The sequence below is a fragment of the Neoarius graeffei genome, chromosome 1 (genome assembly GCF_027579695.1).
Source record: "Neoarius graeffei isolate fNeoGra1 chromosome 1, fNeoGra1.pri, whole genome shotgun sequence".
Lineage (NCBI taxonomy): Eukaryota > Metazoa > Chordata > Actinopteri > Siluriformes > Ariidae > Neoarius > Neoarius graeffei.
The window spans coordinates 51,335,925-51,358,470 of NC_083569.1; the positions used below are offsets into that span (position 1 = coordinate 51,335,925).

Below are 22,546 nucleotides of genomic sequence, written 5' to 3' on the forward strand. Positions count from 1 at the left end.
ATTTTACTAAATAAATTCAACCAGTCCCTCAGTGAAATGAGGTGGTGTTGCGGTTCCGGAGGGAGGTGTGTGTGTGTGTGTGTGTGTGTACGGTACCTGTGCGGCCTCTCTCAGGCGGTAACACACGTCCTCAGCGAGCATCGAGGCTAAATCCTCCCCCAGCTCCACCCCGGCGCTCTCGGCCATCAGTCTGATGGAGTCCCGGGACACTTCAGCGAAACGACGCTCTTCTCTGCTCTCAGTCATCTTCCCGATAATAAGCGCCCAAACGCTCAGCTTTCAGCTTTAATCAGGCGCTAATGTGCAGGAAACAGCACATGAGGAGAAACCGCAGCTAGAGAGCGAGTAAATGGGCCAGAAAAGTACACACAGCTACACGGAGAAAGTCACCGCTTTTCCTAAGATTAATTAGTTAATCCGAGAGCTCCTAAAGTCTGTTACACATCACAAACAACGACACTAATTTCGTGGTGTTTTCTTCTATTCTTTTATGGCGGTTGGCAAACAGCTTTTAGGTGCAGCATTACCGCCACCTGCTGGACTGGAGCGTGAACCAGTCTGTTTACCACACTATAGACCCTTTTCAGTCACGTGACCTTCGTAAACGCGACCGCCATTTTGGACATGTAGTGGACTTCGGCTCGAATCAGTTTGAATGCGAGGAAGGCGACAAACGAAAAACATAAAAGAAAAAGGAGCGAGATGCAGAAAACACCTTCACTATCCAGCGACGTAGGGCATTTACAGGGCGAGCAGAGGGAGAGGTATTTGCAAAAATTGAGGTTAGCAGGATTAGAGAACGACGTTTACCTGCTTCCACCAGGACTGTTCACTGACGTACGCTCCGGCTTGCTCCCCCTCAAATTAAGCAGCGCGCGCCGGCTTGCTCCCCCTCGAATTAAGCAGCGCGCTCCGGCTTGCTCCCCCTCGAATTAAGCAGCGCGCTCCGGCTTGCTCCCCCTCGAATTAAGCAGCGCGCTCCGGCTTGCTCCCCCTCAAATTAAGCAGCGCGCGCCGGCTTGCTCCCCCTCGAATTAAGCAGCGCGCTCCGGCTTGCTCCCCCTCGAATTAAGCAGCGCGCTCCGGCTTGCTCCCCCTCGAATTAAGCAGCGCGCTCCGGCTTGCTCCCCCTCGAATTAAGCAGCGCGCTCCGGCTTGCTCCCCCTCGAATTAAGCAGCGCGCTCCGGCTTGCTCCCCCTCGAATTAAGCAGCGCGCTCCGGCTTGCTCCCCCTCGAATTAAGCAGCGCGCTCCGGCTTGCTCCCCCTCGAATTAAGCAGCGCGCTCCGGCTTGCTCCCCCTCGAATTAAGCAGCGCGCTCCGGCTTGCTCCCCCTCGAATTAAGCAGCGCGCTCCGGCTTGCTCCCCCTCGAATTAAGCAGCGCGCTCCGGCTTGCTCCCCCTCGAATTAAGCAGCGCGCTCCGGCTTGCTCCCCCTCGAATTAAGCAGCGCGCTCCGGCTTGCTCCCCCTCGAATTAAGCAGCGCGCTCCGGCTTGCTCCCCCTCGAATTAAGCAGCGCGCTCCGGCTTGCTCCCCCTCGAATTAAGCAGCGCGCTCCGGCTTGCTCCCCCTCGAATTAAGCAGCGCGCTCCGGCTTGCTCCCCCTCGAATTAAGCAGCGCGCTCCGGAACCTCGGCCGGAGCACTCCGGGAGCAAGCCGGAGCGCGCTGCTTAATTTGAGGGGGAGCAAGCCGGAGCGCGCTCTGGAACCTCAGCTGGAGCACTCCGGGAGCAAGCCGGCGCGCGCTGCTTAATTTGAGGGGGAGCAAGCCGGAGCGCGCTCCGGAACCTCGGACGTTGGCTCCGGCAGCTATTTACACTGGATAGCTTGCTGCCGGATCATAATTACAGTAAACTAGTAAATACAGTAAAGGAAAAACTTGAGACTGAAAGGTTTTAACAGTCATCCAAATGACTGAACGTAAACATTGCTACAGTAACATACTAGCTACTATGTTGTTGACATTAGCTAGTCAACAATAGCTACTACAGAAGAACAAAGAGGTTACAATGGGTTATTTTAGCCTATTTGGTTACACACTCGCCGCCACAGAATGTTAACAGCAATGTAATGCCTTTTCTGGCTAATTTTATTCGTCTTACCTCCAACAAAGTGGTCACTACACAAGCGTTGGTATGCCGAGGGCTGCCAATCTTTCCTGTTAATGGCCGCTATCCATCTTCTCCGTCGGGATCCGATAAAATGATAAACCTTGCCTTGTTTGTTGATGGTTACTACATCCAGGTGTACAACAATATAGTGGCATGATGGAAGTCTTGCTGAAAGTAAAAACTTTCTTTGCTGCCGTTCCTCAATGTTGGCTGTGGTAAACTACTGGTAGTACACGTCCAAAATGGCGGCCGCGTTTGTCGTGACGTTACGTGAAAAGGGTCCATAGTGCTTTATAGTACATAGGGCCAAATTACTCAATTCTGATTGGTCAATCAAGGAAGGCTTTTTTTTCCTAAACACGGGGCCATATTTCTGAAATGCTATTGGCTAGTTCGTTGCTTGGTCACAGTTACAAAAATTAGCAAATTTTGTCAACAAAATGGCCGACTCTGCTGACTCAGTAATGCCGTGTTTCGCTATATTTGAGGAAGAAACGATAAACCTCAAAATAGAAGAAGAAACCTTTATTCGTCACATACGGAAGCCGCGAGAGGCCCTTCATATAATCTTTTTTTATTCACCTTGTTATCCCGAGATAACGACATAATTAATTCAGGATGTCGAGAAAACAACACAACTAATTCGAGATCTCGAGAAAACAAAACAATTATTCCGTGATCTCGAGAAAACAAGACAATTATTCCGTGATCTCGAAAAAACAAAACAATTATTTCATGATCTCGAGAAAACAGCTGAGATTTCTAGCAGAGCTGCGCCCTCTGTGGGTCAGACAACGAAGACTTAGAAATTGGCGAACATGTAACAGAGCAGAAATGGCTTTTTACGATGCCTTGAGAGAGAGGGGGGTCCCAGAGGAGAACATTCGATTAATCGAATTCAATCGATTATTCCAGACATTCTAATGACCAAAGTTGCGTCTATACAGAATGAGAAATAGCCCCAAAGTCAGCATATCACAAGTCTCTTGGCGCACCTGAATGAACCATTTCTCAGCTGTTTACTCAAGATCATAAAATAATTGTTTTGTTTTCTTGAGATCACAGAATAATTGTTTTGTTTTCTTGAGATCACGAAATAACAGTTTTGTTTTCTCGAGATCTCAAAATAACAGTTTTGCTTTCTCGAGATCTCGAATTAGTTGTGCTGTTTTCTCGAGATCCTGAATTAATTATGTCATTATCTCGGGATAACAAGGTGAATAAAAAAAAGGATTATATGAAGGGCCTCTCTTGGATTCCGTAGTCACATGCACACTTCAAGCACAGTGAAATTCATCCTCTGCATTTAACCCATCTGAAGCAGTGAACACACACACACACAGAGCAGTGGGCAGCCACACCAGAGCGCCCGGGGAGCAGTCAGGGGTTCGGTAACTTGCTCAAGGGCACCTCAGCCCAAGGCCGCCCCACGTTAACCTAACTGCATGTCTTTAGACTGTGGGGGAAACCGGAGCACCCAGAGGAAACCCACGCAGACACGGGGAGAATATGCAAACTCCACACAGAAAGGCCCTCGCCGGCCACTGGGTTCAAACCCAGAACCTTCTTGCTGTGAGGCAACCGTGCTAACCACTACACCACCGTGCCGCCATGTCCTCATGTCGTGTCGCCGTGTCATGATGAAAGACGCTTTAGAAACTGATTCAAACGTGCAAGATAGTCTTGCACCCTGATTGGTTCATAAAACGTGAATGACAAATGTTGTGAACTTGAATGGCTTCCGAAGTATGAATATGGCCCTATATATTATCAACAAGTAATCGTATGGTTCCTCGTAAAATTAAGGATCAATTTCACTCGTGATTTCAAAGTTTTGAAATTGCCTCATCCTTGAAATAATCAAGGATGAGGTTTGGTCACGCTGGTCTGAACAGTACATTAAATATAATGGATAAGCATGTTAATGGTAAATGTGAACATTGTGGACTACAGGAAACGGTGGAGCATGAGATGTTGGATTGCCCTAGATATCAACAAAAGAGATAGACCTCAAATCACATCACTGACTACCAGCCCATCACACTCACTCCCATTATGATGAAGTGCTTTGAGAGGCTGGTAAAGGAGTACATCACCTCCAGGCTCCCTCCCACATTCGACCCCTTCCAGTTTGCCTACCAGCCAAACCGCTCCACTGAAGACACCATCTCCTCCGCTCTTCACCTGAGCCTTGCACACCTGGAGGAGGAGAACACTCATGTGCGGATGCTGTTCCTGGACTTCAGTTCAGCATTTAATACTATCATTCCACAGCATCTGGTGAACAAACTGGGTCCCCTGGGCTTCAGCACCCCCCTGTGCAACTGGCTGCTGAACTTGGAACTTGCAACTTTTTTGGAATCGGGGTTGTACATAAAAGAAACAATGGAGAGTGTAATAGAAGTTAAAATGAGTGAGCAATCTTAAACAGGTGAGTTTTGAGTTTAGACTTGAAGATGGGGAGAGAGTCAGAGTTACAGATGTGAGGAGGCAGAGTTTTCCAGAGGTCACTTATATAATGTCTTCCTCCTTTCTATTTCTATTCCTTCTTCTCATTTCTCCTACATTCTTTTGAATGCTGTAGTAATATCGACCCTTATTTCTTTCTTATTTCTGTTTTGATTATACTTTTAACCTCTGCCTTGCTATATTTTACATCCATATTTACAGTATGTCTCTTTTTCTTGTTGCTCCTTTTGTATATCTGTCTGCCAGCTCATTTCCTTCCACACCAGTGTGTGCAGGAATCTACATGAATTTTACTTCCACCCCTGATCTTTTAATTCTGAATATTGCTAGAGTTATGGCTAGTACTATGTCTTGTCTTGTATTTAACTGCATGTATTTAATACTTTTTAGTGCACTACTGGAATTAGAACCTATCGAAACTCTTTGACTGGTTTTACTTCCTCTACCCAGCTTAGAGCAAGAAGAATAGCTAACAGTTCCCCTGTATATACTGCTAAATTATCACTAACCCTTTTACTTAACATGGCATTAATTTCTGGAATGATATTTCTACTCTATTGTCCAGTGTTTTAGATGCGTCTGTAAATCTCATCTCATCTCACCATCTCTAGCCGCTTTATCCTGTTCTCCAGGGTCGCAGGCAAGCTGGAGCCTATCCCAGCTGACTACGGGCGAAAGGCGGGGTACACCCTGGACAAGTCACCAGGTCATCACAGGGCTGACACAGACACAGACAACCATTCACACTCACATTCACACCTACGGTCAATTTAGAGCCACCAGTTAACCTAACCTGCATGTCTTTGGACTGTGGGGGAAACCGGAGCACCCGGAGGAAACCCACGTGGACACGGGGAGAACATGCAAACTCCACACAGAAAGGCCCTCGCCGGCCACGGGGCTCGAACCCGGACCTTCTTGCTGTGAGGCGACAGCGCTAACCACTACACCACCGTGCCGCCCGTGTCTGTAAATATTTTAACATATTCTGGATAACTTTTTTTCTTTGATGTATTTACCAACTTCATTTTTGCTTATATTTCCCCTTTCTACTTCTTTAGTAGACTTAAATCGACACTTGTTTCTTTTCATGGTGTCCATTTGACAAGTTATTTTGGCTCCCATTGCTGCCAGATGATATGCTTTCAATGGACATCATGTTCAGTCATTTCAAAACAAAAAACCTGATTGGTTGACTGTCTGCACATGCGCAAAAGTGGGTAAATGTTCCTAAAAGCACTGATCTCTACCTAAAATATCTAGATAGCTCATTGGCCATTAATCAAATATACCATGCACTGAGAGGCTCTGGTTGAAATGATGCACCTCTGAGGTGAGGTGCGCAGCCCTGAAGAAAATAGTACTATGCTATAGTATACTAGAGAATCCATAATTACCGGTGCCTCTCAAGTGCATGGTATTAGATTTATATCCCTCATTAAAAAATTCCAAACAAAATTATCATCGTCTGTGAGATTGAATCTCAACATAAACTCACTGGAGGCAGCCATGTTTGTTGTTTACGTCGGAGCAACATTCAGCATGTGCAACATACCATGCTACCACTATCTATCTACCTACAGTCATGCTTGAAAGTTTGTGAACCCTTTAGAATTTTCTATATTTCTGTATAAATATGACCTAAAACATCATCAGATTTTCACACAAGTCCTAAAAGTAGATAAAGAGAACCCAGTTAAACAAATGAGACAAAAATATTATACTTGATCATTTATTTACTGAGGAAAATGATCCAATATTACATATCTGTGAGTGGCAAAAGTATGTGAACCTGTGCTTTCAGTATCTGGTGTGACCCCCTTGTGCAGCAATAACTGCAACTAAATGTTTGCGATAACTGTTGATCAGTCCTGCACACCGGCTTGGAGGAATTTTAGCCCGTTCCTCCGTACAGAACAGCTTCAACTCTGGGATGTTGGTGGGTTTCCTCACATGAACTGCTCGCTTCAGGTCCTTCCACAACATTTCGATTGGATTAAGGTCAGGACTTTGACTTGGCCATTCCAAAACATTAACTTTATTCTTCTTTAACCATTCTTTGGTAGAACAACTTGTGTGCTTAGGATCGTTGTCTTGCTGCATGACCCACCTTCTCTTGAGATTCAGTTCATGGACAGATGTCCTGACATTTTCCTTTAGAATTCGCTGGTATAATTCAGAATTCATTGTTCCATCAATAATGACAAGCCGTCCTAGCCCAGATGCAACAAAAACAGGTCCAAATCATGATACTACCACCACCATGTTTCACAGGTGGGATAAGGTTCTTATGCTGGAATGCAATGTTTTCCTTTCTCCAAACATAACGCTTCTCATTTAAACCAAAAAGTTCTATTTTGGTCTCATCCGTCCACAAAATATTTTTCCAATAGCCTTCTGGCTTGTCCACGTGATCTTTAGCAAACTGCAGATGAGCAGCAATGTTCTTTTTGGAGAGCACTGGCAACTCTGCCATGCACACCATTGTTGTTCAGTGTTCTCCTGATGGTGGATTCATGAACATTAGCCAATGTGAGAGAGGCCTTCAGTTGCTTAGAAGTTACCCTGGGGTCCTTTGTGACCTCGCCAACTATTACATGCCTTGCTCTTGGAGTGATCTTTGTTGGTCAACCACTCTTGGGGAGGGTAACAACGGTCTTGAATTTCCTCCATTTGTACACAATCTGTCTGACTGTGGATTGGTGGAGTCCAAACTCTTTAGAGATGGTTTTGTAACCTTTTCCAGCCTGATGAGCATGAATAACACTTTTTCTGAGGTCCTCAGAAATCTCCTTTGTTCGTGCCATGATACACTTCCACAAACATGTGTTGTGAAGATCAGACTTTGATAGATCCCTGGTCTTTAAATAAAACAGGGTGCCCACTCACACCTGATTATCATCCCGCTGATTGAAAACACCTGACTCTAATTTCACCTTCAAATTAACTGCTAATCCTAGAGGTTCACATACTTTTGCCACTCACAGATATGTAATATTGGATCATTTTCCTTAATAAATAAATGATCAAGTATAATATTTTTGTCTCATTTGTTTAATTGGGCTCTCTTTATCTACTTTTAGGACTTGTGTGAAAATCTGATGTTTTAGGTCATATTTATGCAGAAATATAGAAAATTCTAAAGGGTTCACAAACTTTCAAGCATCACTGTATCTATTTTTTTTTAACTATGCTATTGCCTGCCTCACCAGGCATGATCATGATGCGTACGGTAGATCTACACACAGAAATGCTCGTGGAGCCACAGCTGAGACTCAAGTCAATTAGTAAACCATTATTTTTGGTATTTTAAAAAGAGACCAAGCAGTACGTGAAAACAATTACTGATTCACAAAATCAGAAAGCTGTTAAAAGTTTTGATGTGTGGTTATTTTAATATATTCAGTTGAAAATTCCCCTGGCTGAAATGTTCATGTTTTCATTTCGATTGTATTAATGACTGGGCGGCATGGTGGTATAGTGGTTAGCACTGTTGCCTCACAGCAAGAAGGTTCTGGGTTCGAGCACAGCAGCCAAAGGGGCCCTTTCTATGTGGAGTTTGCATGTTCTCCCCATGTCTGCATGGGTTTCCTCCGGGTGCTCCGGTTTCCCCTACAGTCCAAAGGCATGCAGTTAGGTTAACATGGGGCAACCATGGCCTGAGGTTGGGCTGAAGTGCTCTTAAGCAAGGCACCTAACCCCCAACTGCTCCTAGGTGCTGTAGCATAGCTGCCCACTGCTCTGGGTATGTGTGCACGCGTGTGTTCACTGCTTCAGATGGGTTACATTTCACTGTGTTCCTAAGTCTGTGCTTGAGTGTACATGTGTGACAAAGGCTTCTTGACTTCTATTTATGTTTGTCTTTATTGTCGAAAAAGAGAGACTAGTGTTGGCCATCTCATCTCATTATCTCTAGCCGCTTTATCCCGTTCTACAGGGTTGCAGGCAAGCTGGAGTCTATCCCAGCTGACTACGGGCGAAAGGCGGGGTACACCCTGGACAAGTCGCCAGCTCATCACAGGGCTGACACATAGACACAGACAACCATTCACACTCACACCTACGCTCAATTTAGAGTCACCAGTTAGCCTAACCTGCATGTCTTTGGACTGTGGGCGAAACCGGAGCACCCGGAGGAAACCCACGCGGACACGGGAAGAACATGCAAACTCCGCACAGAAAGGCCCTCGCCGGCCACGGGGCTCGAACCCGGACCTTCTTGCTGTGAGGTGACAGCGCTAACCCCTACACCACCGTGCCGCCAGAGTTGGCCATATAGTTTGAAATTATGACATCAGCTTATGGTATATCCAGGATATACCATGACTGACACCATTTTTTTTTTTTGACAGCCCAAGCTACACTGCTTAATCAATGGTGGAACTATTTTGTGTCACATGAGCCATCCTTGAGTGTTCACTGCTTCAGAGGAGTTAAATACAGAGGATGAATCTCAGTGTTTGAAGTGTGCATGTGACAAAGGTTTCTTCTTCCCTGCAAGGGAATTTCTTGAGGATTATCATAGGCATTGTACAGACAAGTGATGCATGTTGTATAGTCCAAGCAGCCATTTTACCACACCCATCGTGTATATCTGGCTTGTGTGTTAAACTATCGTATCTGATCAAATTTGCCCCAAAAGTATTTCCTGACTTCCCCCCCCTTTCATTACCTCCTATTTTCTCCACTTTACCCCATTCCTTTCATATCTTTATATAGTGTTCCACTTCATTTGTTGAATCAGGATTCTCATGCTCTTCGCATTTTCATTTCATTCTCAGTCATGTCTTAACAGTATTTATTGGTCACAATTCACATGAATCATTCCTCGGTGCTCTCACTAATCTCTCATTGCATTTTCTTTAGTACATATTGGCTGTTCTACACTAAACTTATGTTTGATATAGTTATAGCCAGATGTTTAGGTTTTCTTGAACTTTATCAAGAACATTCTGGAATAATTTATGGAAATATTTCTCAAATGGAGTATTAGAGTAATTTGTTTAAGTCACAATTTACTGTATAGTTAAGACTTGCTTAATTTTAGATTACACAATTTGTAACTATAGCTACAGACTGGTATCAGTCTGTGTCTTAACAGAAAGTTTATAATATCTATGTAAACACTGTTCCATCCATTATTTGCAGGATTTGTTTCATTTTGCCCAGTAGACTTTTATTGCTTATCTGGAACAGTATCTCAGGGCTCACTTGCTTCTGGGCAACAGGAAGTGACTACTTTTGTGGATCCTGACCCACACGTCTATTGCTATAGAAAAAAAAAAAAAATGTCCTGCTGTAGTGTACACTAACTTATGCATGTATTGTCTGTATTTATCAATAGACTCTACAGTGATCTTCCTGAAGGTACACAGTGTTTCAATGCATTTTATCATGGATACATTGATTAAGACCCCCCAAGCACAAGCTGCAAAAAAAAAAAAAAACCCTATCCATCTCTTTCTCTGGTGTCTGTCCACAACAGCTATTTTTCCTCAACAAGTAGGCCAACATGCCCAGTTTTGTGTAGCTTCCTAGGCAGATATGATCACACCATACCAATGTGCATGGTAATATGACACCAGATCACATCAACCTGACTGGCCATTGAACTAGCCAGATTTTATGTAGGTCAGTGGGAGGAACCCTGTTGTATTCTGTTCAGAGACACCCTTTGAGTAGAGGTGGGTCTGTTAGAGTCAACCAAAATGCATAGTACAGAAGGTACTCCTCCAGGCCAAGTGTTGGAACATACAGCATAGACTAGTTATATTGGGGATACAGAAAAGGTGCCGTGAAAGATCTGTAGCATAGTAACAGGGGGAAATAAGTTCCAGAGAGCAGCACTAAATGCAAGCATTACTGGTTTTATTCAAACTGAAGTTATGACCTGTGCCAACCCTGAAATTAGAGTACCACAATTTTAAAGTCCATAAATAAGACATTCACACTGTCCTAAAGGTTCCATACACAAACAGGTTAAAACTTTACTGTAGTCTAATGCACATTAGACTTAACAAGTAGCAATTTAAAAAAAAAAAAAAAATCCATCCAACCCTCCACCCTACATGACTGCACACAAGCTAAAAGACAAAAAAAAAAAAAAAAATCAATAAAAATTCATGTTAAAATATTTACAAAAGGATTGTTATGGCAGCAGTGGTTGGTCCAGCATGCCAGCACTTAGATTAGAAACTTGTTCCATCTGCTGGAGCCTGAAGGCCAGTGGCAGCAAGAGGTCATTCAGGTGCTGGCTACTGAAGGTGAAAGCATTATTAGCCATCACTTCTGCAGACAGGGGTGTGACTGGACCAGAGCCATCAGGGAACACAGCTGAGGCCAGCAAGGACTGAGGTGATGAGGATTCAGAGGAAGATGGAGAGGATTGCATATCTGAGGCAGGAGAGAGGACTCTACCAGGCACTTGTAGTGAAGAGAGGGCCTGGCTCATCTTGTGGCCCTTTATTGTATTGGGAAGGCCATGCTGGAATCGGCAGCGGGTGCCATACAGGCAAAAGCCAAAAGCACTGAAAGTACGGCAGAGGGCACCACGGGGTTTCCATTCACTGGAACGGGAATGCCAGGTCTTCTCATCAGCACAATCTGACTCCGATCCACCCTCAACATGGAGGAAGTGGCAGCGTGTGCCAAAGGGGCAAACACCAAAGGCACGGTATGTACGGCAAGGTACAATGCGACGTCTGTGCCGAACTGGCCTTTGCTCCTTCAGGCTGTGCACAAAGAGGCAGCGGCTTCCATACGTACAGTAGCCAGCTGTGTGGAAGGAGCGACACAGCTCAGTCTTGTACTTGGGATGGCGGGAAGGCACATGGAGGTCATGCAGACCATGAGCAAATTGGCAACGCTCTGCATACTTGCAGGTACCACTTTCAGCATAGCGGCTGCACAGCTCGGTCTTGTAGCGGGTGGAGCACAGCCAGGGGTTAAGAGGAGGCGAGGGAGACTCAACCAAAGGAAGCAAGGCCTCAGCCAGAGACTGACCCCCACTAGCCAAGCTTTCTGCTGGGAAAGAGGCATCACTACCCTCTGAGGGAAACAGCAGGTGGTCATCTTGGCTGGTCTATGGAAGAAATTAGAGTCAAGCCTTTATTACAAGAGACCTAGAGTTCAGTCAAAACCCACAACAGAAGTCCTGAACATGAAGAATACTAGAGCAGTGGCTACAATTAGACACCTTTTCAGATTTACCAATATATTTAAAAACCCTTTACAAGGAGAGTTTCAATTTCAACAGTTATTGGTTAATCAACCAGAAGACCCCACCACCATCACAGCTTGTTACCCACGATGGAATTTTTTTTTTTTAAGCATGATCAGGAATTTGAGGGAAAACCCAGATGTTATCACAACTAAGCATGGTGGACAGACCATAGACATTATTTTTACTGATCAAAGTCACCAATTTCATGATCACCTTGTCGAAACCATTTTGTTTCTTACTCATTTGACAGTTGCCATTGTGTATCTACTGCAAGTTGGCCTATTGGTTAGTGTCTGCCTTTCAACTGGGAGACCATGAATTCTCACAATTGGGTCATACCAAAGACCAATCAAAACGATACCTACTGCTGTCTGGCAAGCCACACTGCAATACAGATGCGAGTGGGGATTCAAACTCTCATGGTTACCAGAGGACCAGCCCCCCACTGTAACCCTAGCCATGTGATCAGCAAGAGGCTGAGGGCTACAGAAACGAGATCAACACCAACCTATGCACCACACGGCATGGAAGGATTTGATTTTGTATCTAAACACGTTTTGAGAAGTCACATGAGGCGTCGATAAGTGATCACCTTCGCCAGTGCCCACCATTAACACCCTGTGAAATTAAGTGGCATTTACAACTTGTTGCAATCCTTGTATAACATTGTAGGCGAAGTACTTAAAAAAAAAAGTGCTGTGATATGGTCTTTCCTGATTCATAATGCTTAGAGTATTTGGAATCCTAGTGCAATAAATAGAATTAGATCAGAATTAAAGTTTCTAGAATATTAAAAAAAGTTACATGCTCAAAGTATTCAGATTTGGAGCCATTTTAACACCATTTATAAAAAAGTAGAACAGAATAAGTTTAGGATGACCTAGATGGACAAGGTGATCTGCTGTGAACTGTTGCTGCTCATGTTTTTGTGCTGTACTTTTGCACTGAACACCTTTAAGCTGTTGCCACTGCAGTACATTGTGCAATACTTTACTGTCCTTTGAATTTTAATGTTCTTAGATAGCTTTTATTTTAGTTTATTCCATTTTTAAAAATCCAACCTTAGTTTATCCCATTTGTTATTTAACCATTTTTACTTGGCTTCAAGTTATTTATTCAAGCTGCACACAGACCTGGGTAACTGCATTTCACCCTTACGTCAAATGGTTTGAATAACAAAGCAGAATCTGAAGATCCTTAGTTTTGGTTCGAGGAATGATGTGACCTTTGACCTGGATTTTCATGTCATTACAATGTCAATTGCCTGTTGACATTTATTGGTAAGCTACAAAACTAGGAGTTAATACAAAAACAAATGATTAACAAACTCATCTCATTATCTGTAGCTGCTTTATCCTGCTCTATAGGGTCACAGGCAAGCTGGAGCCTATCCCAGCTGACTATGGGTGAAAGGCAGGGTACACCCTGGACAAGTCGCCAGGTCATCACAGGGCTGAAACAACCATTCACACTCATTCACACCTACAGTCAATTTAGAGTCACCAGTTAACCTAACCTGCATGTCTTTGGACTGTGGGGGAAACCGGAGCACCCGGAGGAAACCCACACGGACACGGGGAGAACATGCAAACTCCACACAGAAAGGCCCTCGCCAGCCACGGGGCTCGAACCTGGACCTTCTTGCTGTGAGGCAACAGTGCTAACCACTACACCACTGTACCACCCTGATTAACAAATGGCCCTTTTCCACTACCCTTTTTCAGCTCATTTCAGCCCGACACGGCTCGCGTTTCGATTACCAAAAAACAGCACGACTCTGCTCGCTTCAGCCCTGCTTAGCCCCTAAAACTCGCACCATTTTGGAGTGGGGCTGAAGCGAGCCAAAGCGAGTGAGGCTGGGGGCATGAGCAGACACTCCCCTGTGCACTGATTGGTGAGGAGGAGTGTCCTCACATGCCCACACGCCCCGCGAGCACGCTGGGATCTGTAAACACCGTAAACTCGGAAGAAGGAGAATTACGAATTACGAGAATTATGAAGCCTTATGTGCCTCGCCTCATCTATACACTCTTGCCAGTATCTGTTGGCGTTGTTGGTGACAACAAGCCACAGAACCAAGACCAGCAACACTAACGACTCCATGTCCTCCATGTTTATTGTTTACTATCCGGGTCGTGAGACTACCGCTTAAAAGATCACTGATGTCACTGTTTGTGCCACCTAACATCACGTGACGTCCACCCACTTTCGCTAACTCCACCCAATGTGTCCACCCACTTCCAGCCAGCACGGTTCAGCGCGGTTGTAGTCGAAATGCAACCCCAACAGCCCCACTCAGCTCGACTCAGCCCAACTCAGCACGGCACAGCCGCGTTTGTAGTGGAAAAGCAGCAAAACTGATCTATGAAAACGCTTCAAGTGGAACAGAAAGATCTGACAGGTTAAACATTCAGTTCATTTGTTTACAAACATTAGAATTACTTCATTTAGCCCAACACGTCCACCTCAGACACCACCAGAATGTGGTGAAGATTGCTGAGGGGGAAATCACAAACTCCACTGCTCTCTCTGCAGAGCATCTACCACCAGAGTCCACAGTAGAGCTGCCTCCATCCTCAAAGACCCCACCCACCCCCAGCATGGACTGTTCACACATACCTCCAACCTGAGGGTAGAAGTGTGAAATGAAAGACTATCAGACTAGAACTCTTTCCCACCACCATCAGACTCCGAACAGATTACCTCTAAACTGTCCTTGACTGTTTACACCTGTTTGCACATTACTGCCATTTTTGCTGCTGTTCACATCTGATTACATTGTTTGCACATTACCACCCTTCTGCTGCTACATCTGATCATTGCCTTTATATTACACTACCCATTTTGCACTACATTATACTAGGCGTTTGTTGCTTTTGCACTATATTGCCTTTACTTTGGATTATTTCTTCCACCTATTTATTTGTAATTGGCATTCATGATGGACAGCAAACTAAGAACTTCATTGTGCAAGACGACATGTCCTTACTGTGCATACGACAAACACTTTGAACTTGAATTTACATAAGCACCAAATATTTCTAAAGTATTTGTACTAAATATAAGCAGAGGCAGACAGTAACAAAGTATATTTACTTGAGTATTTTCTGGAGACTTATGACCAACTTCACTACATTTGAAAGGCAAATACTATGAAAAGGCATACTTTTTACTCCACTACATTTCTGTCAAGGTCCTCATTACTATGAAGCAGCTTTGAAAGTGGATTTCCCCCCAGGTGACACTGAGACAGCATCAGTAATCATTAGGGTCACGTAATGTCCATAGACTGTATAAAATCAAGATCAAAGGATCTCTGCAGCATTATTTGAACACGATCAGTTGATGCAGAACAGAAGGAGGCAGTTCTTCTGGGGAATGCACACACCCATGGCTATAGCTAGAACCCATGTTTCAGTTTTCTGAAAGGATTAAAGATCCATTTCATTTTAATGTTTGCCAAAAACAAAAACCACGTCACAGCCTTCAAAAACTCGCCATCCAACCTACAGAAGCATATTGAGGTGTATATAAAGATTATTCCAAGAGACTACTTGCAACGAAGTTATCTGTGCTTTTAGAGCTAGTGATAATGTTGCAATAGCTGTACAGTCTGATTAGTCAAGTGACTTTATGGCAATCTGGCAGGCAAATCCATCACCTTGTCCACAGCTAACGTTAACACAGCTAGTTAACTTGGGCACTGTTAGTAGCATAAAAATGGAGTTACGCCAACATGAACTTCTGAAGTCCTTTCAGAAATGTTTTAGCATAACCTTACCAAATTAATGTAGAAATCTCTATTAATGTTAGCTACCCAATATGATTGAGTTTGAAAAGAGTTTGCTAGCACATCAGGTGGAGTTTCACTGACTAGCTTAACATTAAAACCACCATGATGGCACAGCACATGTTCATTTTGTGAATTCACTTTTGTCTTTGGTAATGGTATTAGGTTCTGTAAGCATTATGGCAATAATACAACAATGCATTGTACTTTTAATACTTTCTTTAAAACAAGTACTTCAGGAACCTGGTCTCATACTGTCTAGCTCTCAATATAGCATGATAACATTTATATCTCTTCTAGCACACAGAAGAATTTTACTGAACTGGAAGCAGGCTCGACCCCCGACTCACTCTGCCCTTTTGAAAAGATGTTATGCAACATCTATAGTTAGAAAAAATTAAATTCTCATTGAGAGGGTGAGAAGATAAATTCCATCAAATCTGGAACCGTTTTATAGATCACTTCAACAGAAGTAAGCCAATACTTCCCACAATTTAACCTGATGTTAATATGACGACAGCACTGAACTACTCTATATCCTCTTATTTCGGCCACTTCTCATGGGTATTTTTCTTGTTTGTTTTCTTTGAGATAGATATAATTGATACATGTCAGATATGTCAAATATTGTGCGTGCACGTTAAACTCTGAAAACCCCAAGTGTTTAAAAAAAAAAAAAGTACTTCAGTACTTTAACTTAAGTAAAAATCTGACTGACAACTTTCGCTTTCATCAGAGCAACATTTGGCCAGTGGGCTCTGTACTTTGACTTAAGTAATGAAGTTGGGTACTTTGTCCACCTCTGAATACAAGCATACATAAAACAAAGCTTTAAACAAAAGCTGTTTTGTTAACTTAATACATCCAGACTATATTTAAGGAAAAAAAATCTGCATGTTGATAATTATGGACAAAAGTGTCAATACTTGAACAGCATTACATGATCTGATACACCACATAATCTAGAAACAACTCTTTCCAGTTGAAGTTTGAATAGCTATTCATGCACAGTTGACTTAAAAAAAAAAAAGATTAAAAAGGTGTCAATAACTGTAGCCATCACTCTAGTAAAGCTTCCAGGCTTTACTTTTAGTATGCAGCTTACCTACAAGGTATTGCACTTCTAAATAAAGACGACATTACTATACAGATTGTTTTACAATCAGGGTACAAAGTTTGTGTCACAAGGGTCCAAAATTCAAATTGATTCAAATTGATTCTTGTACCAGTTTTTAAGTGAAGGACAAGTTAAAGAACAGATAGGCATGTGTAATAGTTATTATAACAAGTGTAGCTTTAAGCAGGGTTAGGAGAAACAAATGAAGTGATTCTCGGAGAGGACTTTTTTTTTGACAATTCAGAATCCACTACTTCCATAGTGCTTTTAAATACAAGGCTGTAAGCTTTGTGTTAGTTGTCTCTAATATTTATGTCCCAATATCTTGACCACATTTTAGGTATGTTATTTTATATTGAAAAATTAGCTGCCTCGGAGAGAACTTTGACAACTGCATACTAATTTGATCAAAATAGTCTGAAAACTTACTGGCATTCAACATTAAAACTTCACTATGTTTCCAATGATATGGAACCAAATATTTGTTTCATGGTATAAAGAAAGGATTTAAGTACATCCCTTTTGGAGCTACCTGTGGTCGAAAAAAAGCACTTTTTCTAAATGACAATTTTGCTAAATATGACATATTGCCATACATTCACCAAAAATAACATTATCACCAATTTTTTTTTTTGCATGGTAAATAGAGCTATCACAGGGCTACAATAAACAACCAAGTTTATTTAGTCAAGCCTTTTGATATTGAAGACAAGTGTTAAATGTGATTTTTAGCTTGCGTACCCTGATTGTAAAACAACCCATACAAATGTTAAACAGATACAGTCTAGCATTTACCCCAGTACCATTCTCATTACCTTAATCCATTAAGACTCAATTATTCAGGAGTTTTTAAACAATCTATCTTCACTACCCTTAAAATTATTGCTCAAGTCCATAGTATTAACCCATCAGCATGTAAACAAAAAAATAAAATAAGATAAAAACCTACCTCAAACATGATCAGGCTGGGAATCTCTTAAATAAACACAGCAACAATGTGCTTTTGTTCTTGTTTAAAAAGCACAACTTTTTATAGACATCATCCAACACACACCGTTAAAAGAACAGAGTAGTAGAGAGAAGAAAGAAGAGAGAGAAAGAAAGACAAAGCTTACACTTTAAACAAGGTAAGCCACATGTGCTAAGCCCTGGGCCCAGGGTTATAATAAAGCATCTCTGAGTTCCCGCCTTCTTTTTAAATTGGCGTCACCTGAGACGCTGAAACGTCACCGGAGCTTTCGAACGGACCAATCAGAGCGCGAGGAGACCTGGTAATTTAATTTATGCTAATGAACCTCTCTGGTGTTGACAGTGACATGAATGTTTCCTCCAAGCAGGATTTCAAGTCGAATTTGTTCACACCTGCAGCTTCAGTCGGCCCAATAAACATTTCCCTAGGAGTTCAATAGCAGCACACAGGGAGCTATCCTGTGTAAATCACCACGTCACATCTTTCTTTGTTAATTGAATGAGCAGCTGTGAAGAAACTCAAACCCGTCTCAGTTCATTGTGTGAACTGCTGATAGTCTACTCACCCAGCTTGTTAAGAGAAAACAAGATTTTCATGTTTTCTTTTAAAAAAGGAAGACATTTGTATTCTTTCATGCTTAAAGGCAAGGCAAGTTTATTTATATAGCACATTTCATACACAATGGCAGTTCAGCGTGCTTTACAGAAGTAAAAACAGTAAACAATAGAGAAATAAAATTACATAAAATAATTTTATTTTTATTCTAAAACAATAAATTAAAAGAATTAAAAGAAAATAATAAGAATTAAACAATAGTAAAAATAAAATAATAAAATGTAGTAGTTCAAATAAGATGAGAGAAAAAAAACCCCAGCAGAATAGAATAAAGAATAAAATAGGATAAAGTTAAAGTAAATTTAAAACATGCAGAGAAGTAAAGATTATAAAGAATGTAAAGAAGACAATATTAATTATTTAACAGAAAGCATCTGAGAACAGCTTGGTCTTTAACCTAGATTTGAAGCTGTCAACAGCAGGAGCATTTTTAATGTCCTCTGGGAGTTGGTTCCATAGCTGTACTGCATAGTAGCTAAAAGCTGCTTCACCACACTTTGTTTTAACAACAGGTTTTACCAGTAAATTTTGCTGCTGCGATCTGGTAGATCTGATTGGGTTCGGCCGCTGCAACATATCAGAGAGGTAATTGGGCCCTGTACCATTTAGAGATTTGTATACCAGCAGCAATACTTTAAAGTCAATTCTGTAGCTTACTGGAAGCCAGTGAAGGGACCTTAGAATTGGAGTAATGTGCTCTGTTCTTTTTGTTCGTGTGAGAACCCTAGCCGCTGCATTTTGAACCAGCTGAAGTCGTTTGATGGTCTTTTTTGGCAGGCCTGTGAAAAGGCCATTGCAGTAGTCAACCCTACTAGAGATGAAGGCATGTATTAGTTTTTCCAGATCATTTTTTGACATAAGTCCTCTTAGTTTGGAAATGTTTTTTAGGTGATAAAATCCCGTTTTAGTGATTGCTTTCATGTGACTGTCAAAGTTTAGCTCGCTGTCAATGAAAACACCAAGATTTTTAACCATTTCTTTAGTTTTAATCCCTTTTGTGTCAAGAATTTTGTTTAAGAGGTTAAATATAACCTCTTAAAGAGTGCAGACAATTTAAATTTTAGAAACCGGTATTAAGAAGAAGAAACCTTTATTTGTCACATGCACACTTCAAGCACAGTGAGATTCATCCTCTGCATTTAACCCATCTGAAGCAGTGAACAAACGAACGAACACACACACTTAAGGGAGTAACTTTGATTTTGACATTGGTGGGGACCAGTGGCGTGCACAGACATTTTGGGGGGCAAGTGCTCTGGGGGGAAAAAAGGGCACTTTTTTGCGCATGTGGAACACCTTATTATAAAAGTCTGAGATTTAACCCTCCTCTTGTGTTCATAATCATATCAAAGTTTTGGGTATTTTTCTGTAGTTCCATCTTTAAAAAGTCTAATAAAGTCTGAAAGTCTGATCTTCCCGTCACTGACTTGAGTCTCAAGACTGTGTTTATTCACAGATTTCCGTGAGATCATCTTAAAATTTGTAACGAAATTTATACACACTCAATCGGCTCAACGGAGCTCGCCTTTATTTGCATAACGGCGTGCATACTTAGCCTGGGCCCGCCCATCCTAAGCGTGACGCAACACGAGGGCCTGTTGCGAGCTTAGTCTGGCCAGGCAGGCTATCTACAGCTCTTCCAAGCTCCCGAAAAATCGGGAACCAATCAACTTTGAGCATCTCCAACGGCCCTGGGTAGAGGCGTGTTCAAGGCAGTGACGTAGTAGAACTGCGACCGGAAGCCATAGATTGTTTACAGAATCTATGCCGGAAGCGCTTCATTCACTAGAAACATTACGAACATGGAGCAAGTTCTCATTGAAAACGGAGCAAAGAGCAGCCCTGGAGGTATTTATTGAAAGGAAGGACGTTTTCGCCTTGCTCCCGACCGGCTTCGGTAAGAGTTTAATCTACCAGTTAGCCCCGTCGCGTCGCATACGTCAGAGGAAAGAGTGATGTGATTGGTTTAAGCTTCGTCACAGCCTTTTCTGGCTTCGACCAGTAGCAAACTGAGGAATTTCAGGGAGGCGGGTCAACCACGGGCTCTGGGAAACGGTTGGGCTTAATATCTTTGCCAGACCAATAGCTCGTAGAGCTTTGCAGTCGCGTTAGCCAGACTAGTGCATACTAGCATAACGTGATATTCTTAATCATGCTATAAAAACAGGTCGGAATTGATGGAGAGTGGGGTTGCCTCAATGGTTTAGGCTACATTTAATATGTTGTTCAGTTTGTTTCTCCATATGGAAAGGGAGCAAATAAGCTGGCAAAGGCTGCCATGTGCAGCTGTTTCTGTATGCGACGGGCTACTTCACGACAAAATAATTACAGCTTGGGCTTAGAGGGCAAACAATACATTTTCACTCGATTCATGTGTTACCTGGCTGGTGGGGCAGGGGAAGAGCTGACTGGCTGCCCGATGTGTTGTCTGCGCTACGACAAGGCCGTGGCTTCCAGGACGCTATGCTGCTGCAACCTCACATTGAATGCACTGCACGCTTGTTCACGTGACAGAGCAAGAGAGACAGAGGTCCGGTGTGTGTGCAGAGGGGGCACACATCGGGACATTATTTTCACACACGCTTTTAATGCCGCGGCTTTTCTAAAAGATCATGTCGACACTGGCCTCAGTAAACTGTAAAAAAAAATTTCAAAAGGGCACTTTTTTGGACAGAGGGGCAGGTGCTTGAGCACCACCTTGTGTCTATCTGTGCACGCCACTGGTGGGGACACAAAAGTGATCCAAGGCAGAGCTTCCGAAAGGTGTTTTTTTTTCCATTAGCAATCATAATTTCATGTCATGCAGATCTTATAGGTTAACGAGGGCAGCCATGGCCTAATGGTTAGGGAGTTGGTCTTTGGATCCCAGGGTTACAGGTTCAAATCTCACCCTTACCTCTCCCTACATCTCCATCCATGGCTGAAGTGCCCTTGAGCAAGGCACCTAACCCAACATTGCTCCAGGGACTCTAGCTCTGATGCATCCTGTCATGTTGCTTAAAGAGCTGCAGCAATACTTTTATGAAGGGTTTCCATACATCAAAAGGATTTTGTTGAGTTTTTAAAGCTCGACGGAAACCCTGCACTTACATTCTTGGCTTTGAAGAAGAATGAACGAATGTCTCGTTTCTTGGGAGGGGGGCCGTCGTCCATGATACTCAAGCCAGCATGCGAGTCATAAGGTAAGCATGCATGGACATCGAAGTCCAGCTCAATTTGTAGGCTGATGGAGAGTGGGGCGTGCGTGGGGTAGGTCAGGTGTGTACGTGTGAGATATGGGGGGTTGATGGGCGGGTAGTCATGGCTGCTGTGGGAAGTGTGCTGCTTTTACAGCAGATGGAGTGACAGCTGGGATAGCCAACCATGTAAGTTAGCGAGAAACAGGTAGCTAATCAGATCTACGTTAGAGGGGGGATTATTAGCAGTGTCATATATTTAACCCTTTGTGTGCTATATAATCATTGCTCAGGTTAGGACATCGGTTTTATTGATCGTGATTACACAGTAGCGGCTGAATATTGGTAGGGACACGTCCCAAGCATCCCTACCCAAAATTACGCCCTAGCACACACTCAGAGCAGTGGGCACCCACACTACAGCACCCGGGGAGCAGTCAGGGGTTCGGTACCTTGCTCAAGGGCACTTCAGCCCAAAGCCACCCCACGTCAACCTAACCGCACGTCTTAGATTAGATTAAACTTTATTGATCCCTTTAGAAGGATTCCCTCAGGGAAATTAAGATACCAGCAGCATCATTACAGGATAAATAGAGAATAGAAAATTAAATCAAGTATTTACATATACAAATCTGGGCGGCACGGTGGTGTAGTGGTTAGCGCTGTCGCCTCACAGCAAGAAGGTCCGGGTTTGAGCCCCGTGGCCGGCGAGGGCCTTTCTGTGCGGAGTTTGCATGTTCTCCCCGTGTCCGCGTGGGTTTCCTCCGGGTGCTCCGGTTTCCCCCACAGTCCAAAGACATGCAGGTTAGGTTAACTGGTGACTCTAAATTGACCATAGGTGTGAATGTGAGTGTGAATGGTTGTCTGTGTCTATGTGTCAGCCCTGTGATGACCTGGCGACTTGTCCAGGGTGTACCCCGCCTTTCGCCCGTAGTCAGCTGGGATAGGCTCCAGCTTGCCTGCGACCCTGTAGAACAGGATAAAGCGGCTAGAGATGAGATATACAAATATAAAAAAGAATAAGATATGGGGAAGGAAAAAAAAGGGACCAGCAGGAGAGGTATTGCTTATTG

The 22,546-nt window shown here is 43.2% G+C and overlaps 2 protein-coding genes across 2 annotated transcripts in view; both read right to left on the reverse strand.

The window, feature by feature from the left end:
* taf6l (TAF6-like RNA polymerase II, p300/CBP-associated factor (PCAF)-associated factor) overlaps positions 1–485 on the reverse strand; it is a 28,578-nt gene extending 28,093 nt beyond the window's left edge. The window contains exon 1 of the mRNA XM_060933847.1: positions 97–485. Coding sequence (XP_060789830.1) covers positions 97–246 — 150 coding nt within the window. The 5' untranslated portion in view covers positions 247–485. The remainder of the gene's footprint in view (positions 1–96) is intronic.
* Positions 486–10,731: 10,246 nt separating this feature from the next.
* On the reverse strand, positions 10,732–17,751 carry cth1 (cysteine three histidine 1). The gene is made up of 2 exons (XM_060919268.1): positions 17,662–17,751; positions 10,732–11,664 (listed from the first exon to the last, which is right to left on the reverse strand). The coding sequence occupies exons 1-2, from the start codon at positions 17,668–17,670 to the stop codon at positions 10,732–10,734; spliced, it is 942 nt and encodes a 313-aa protein (XP_060775251.1). The 5' UTR covers positions 17,671–17,751.
* Positions 17,752–22,546: the final 4,795 nt, after the last annotated feature.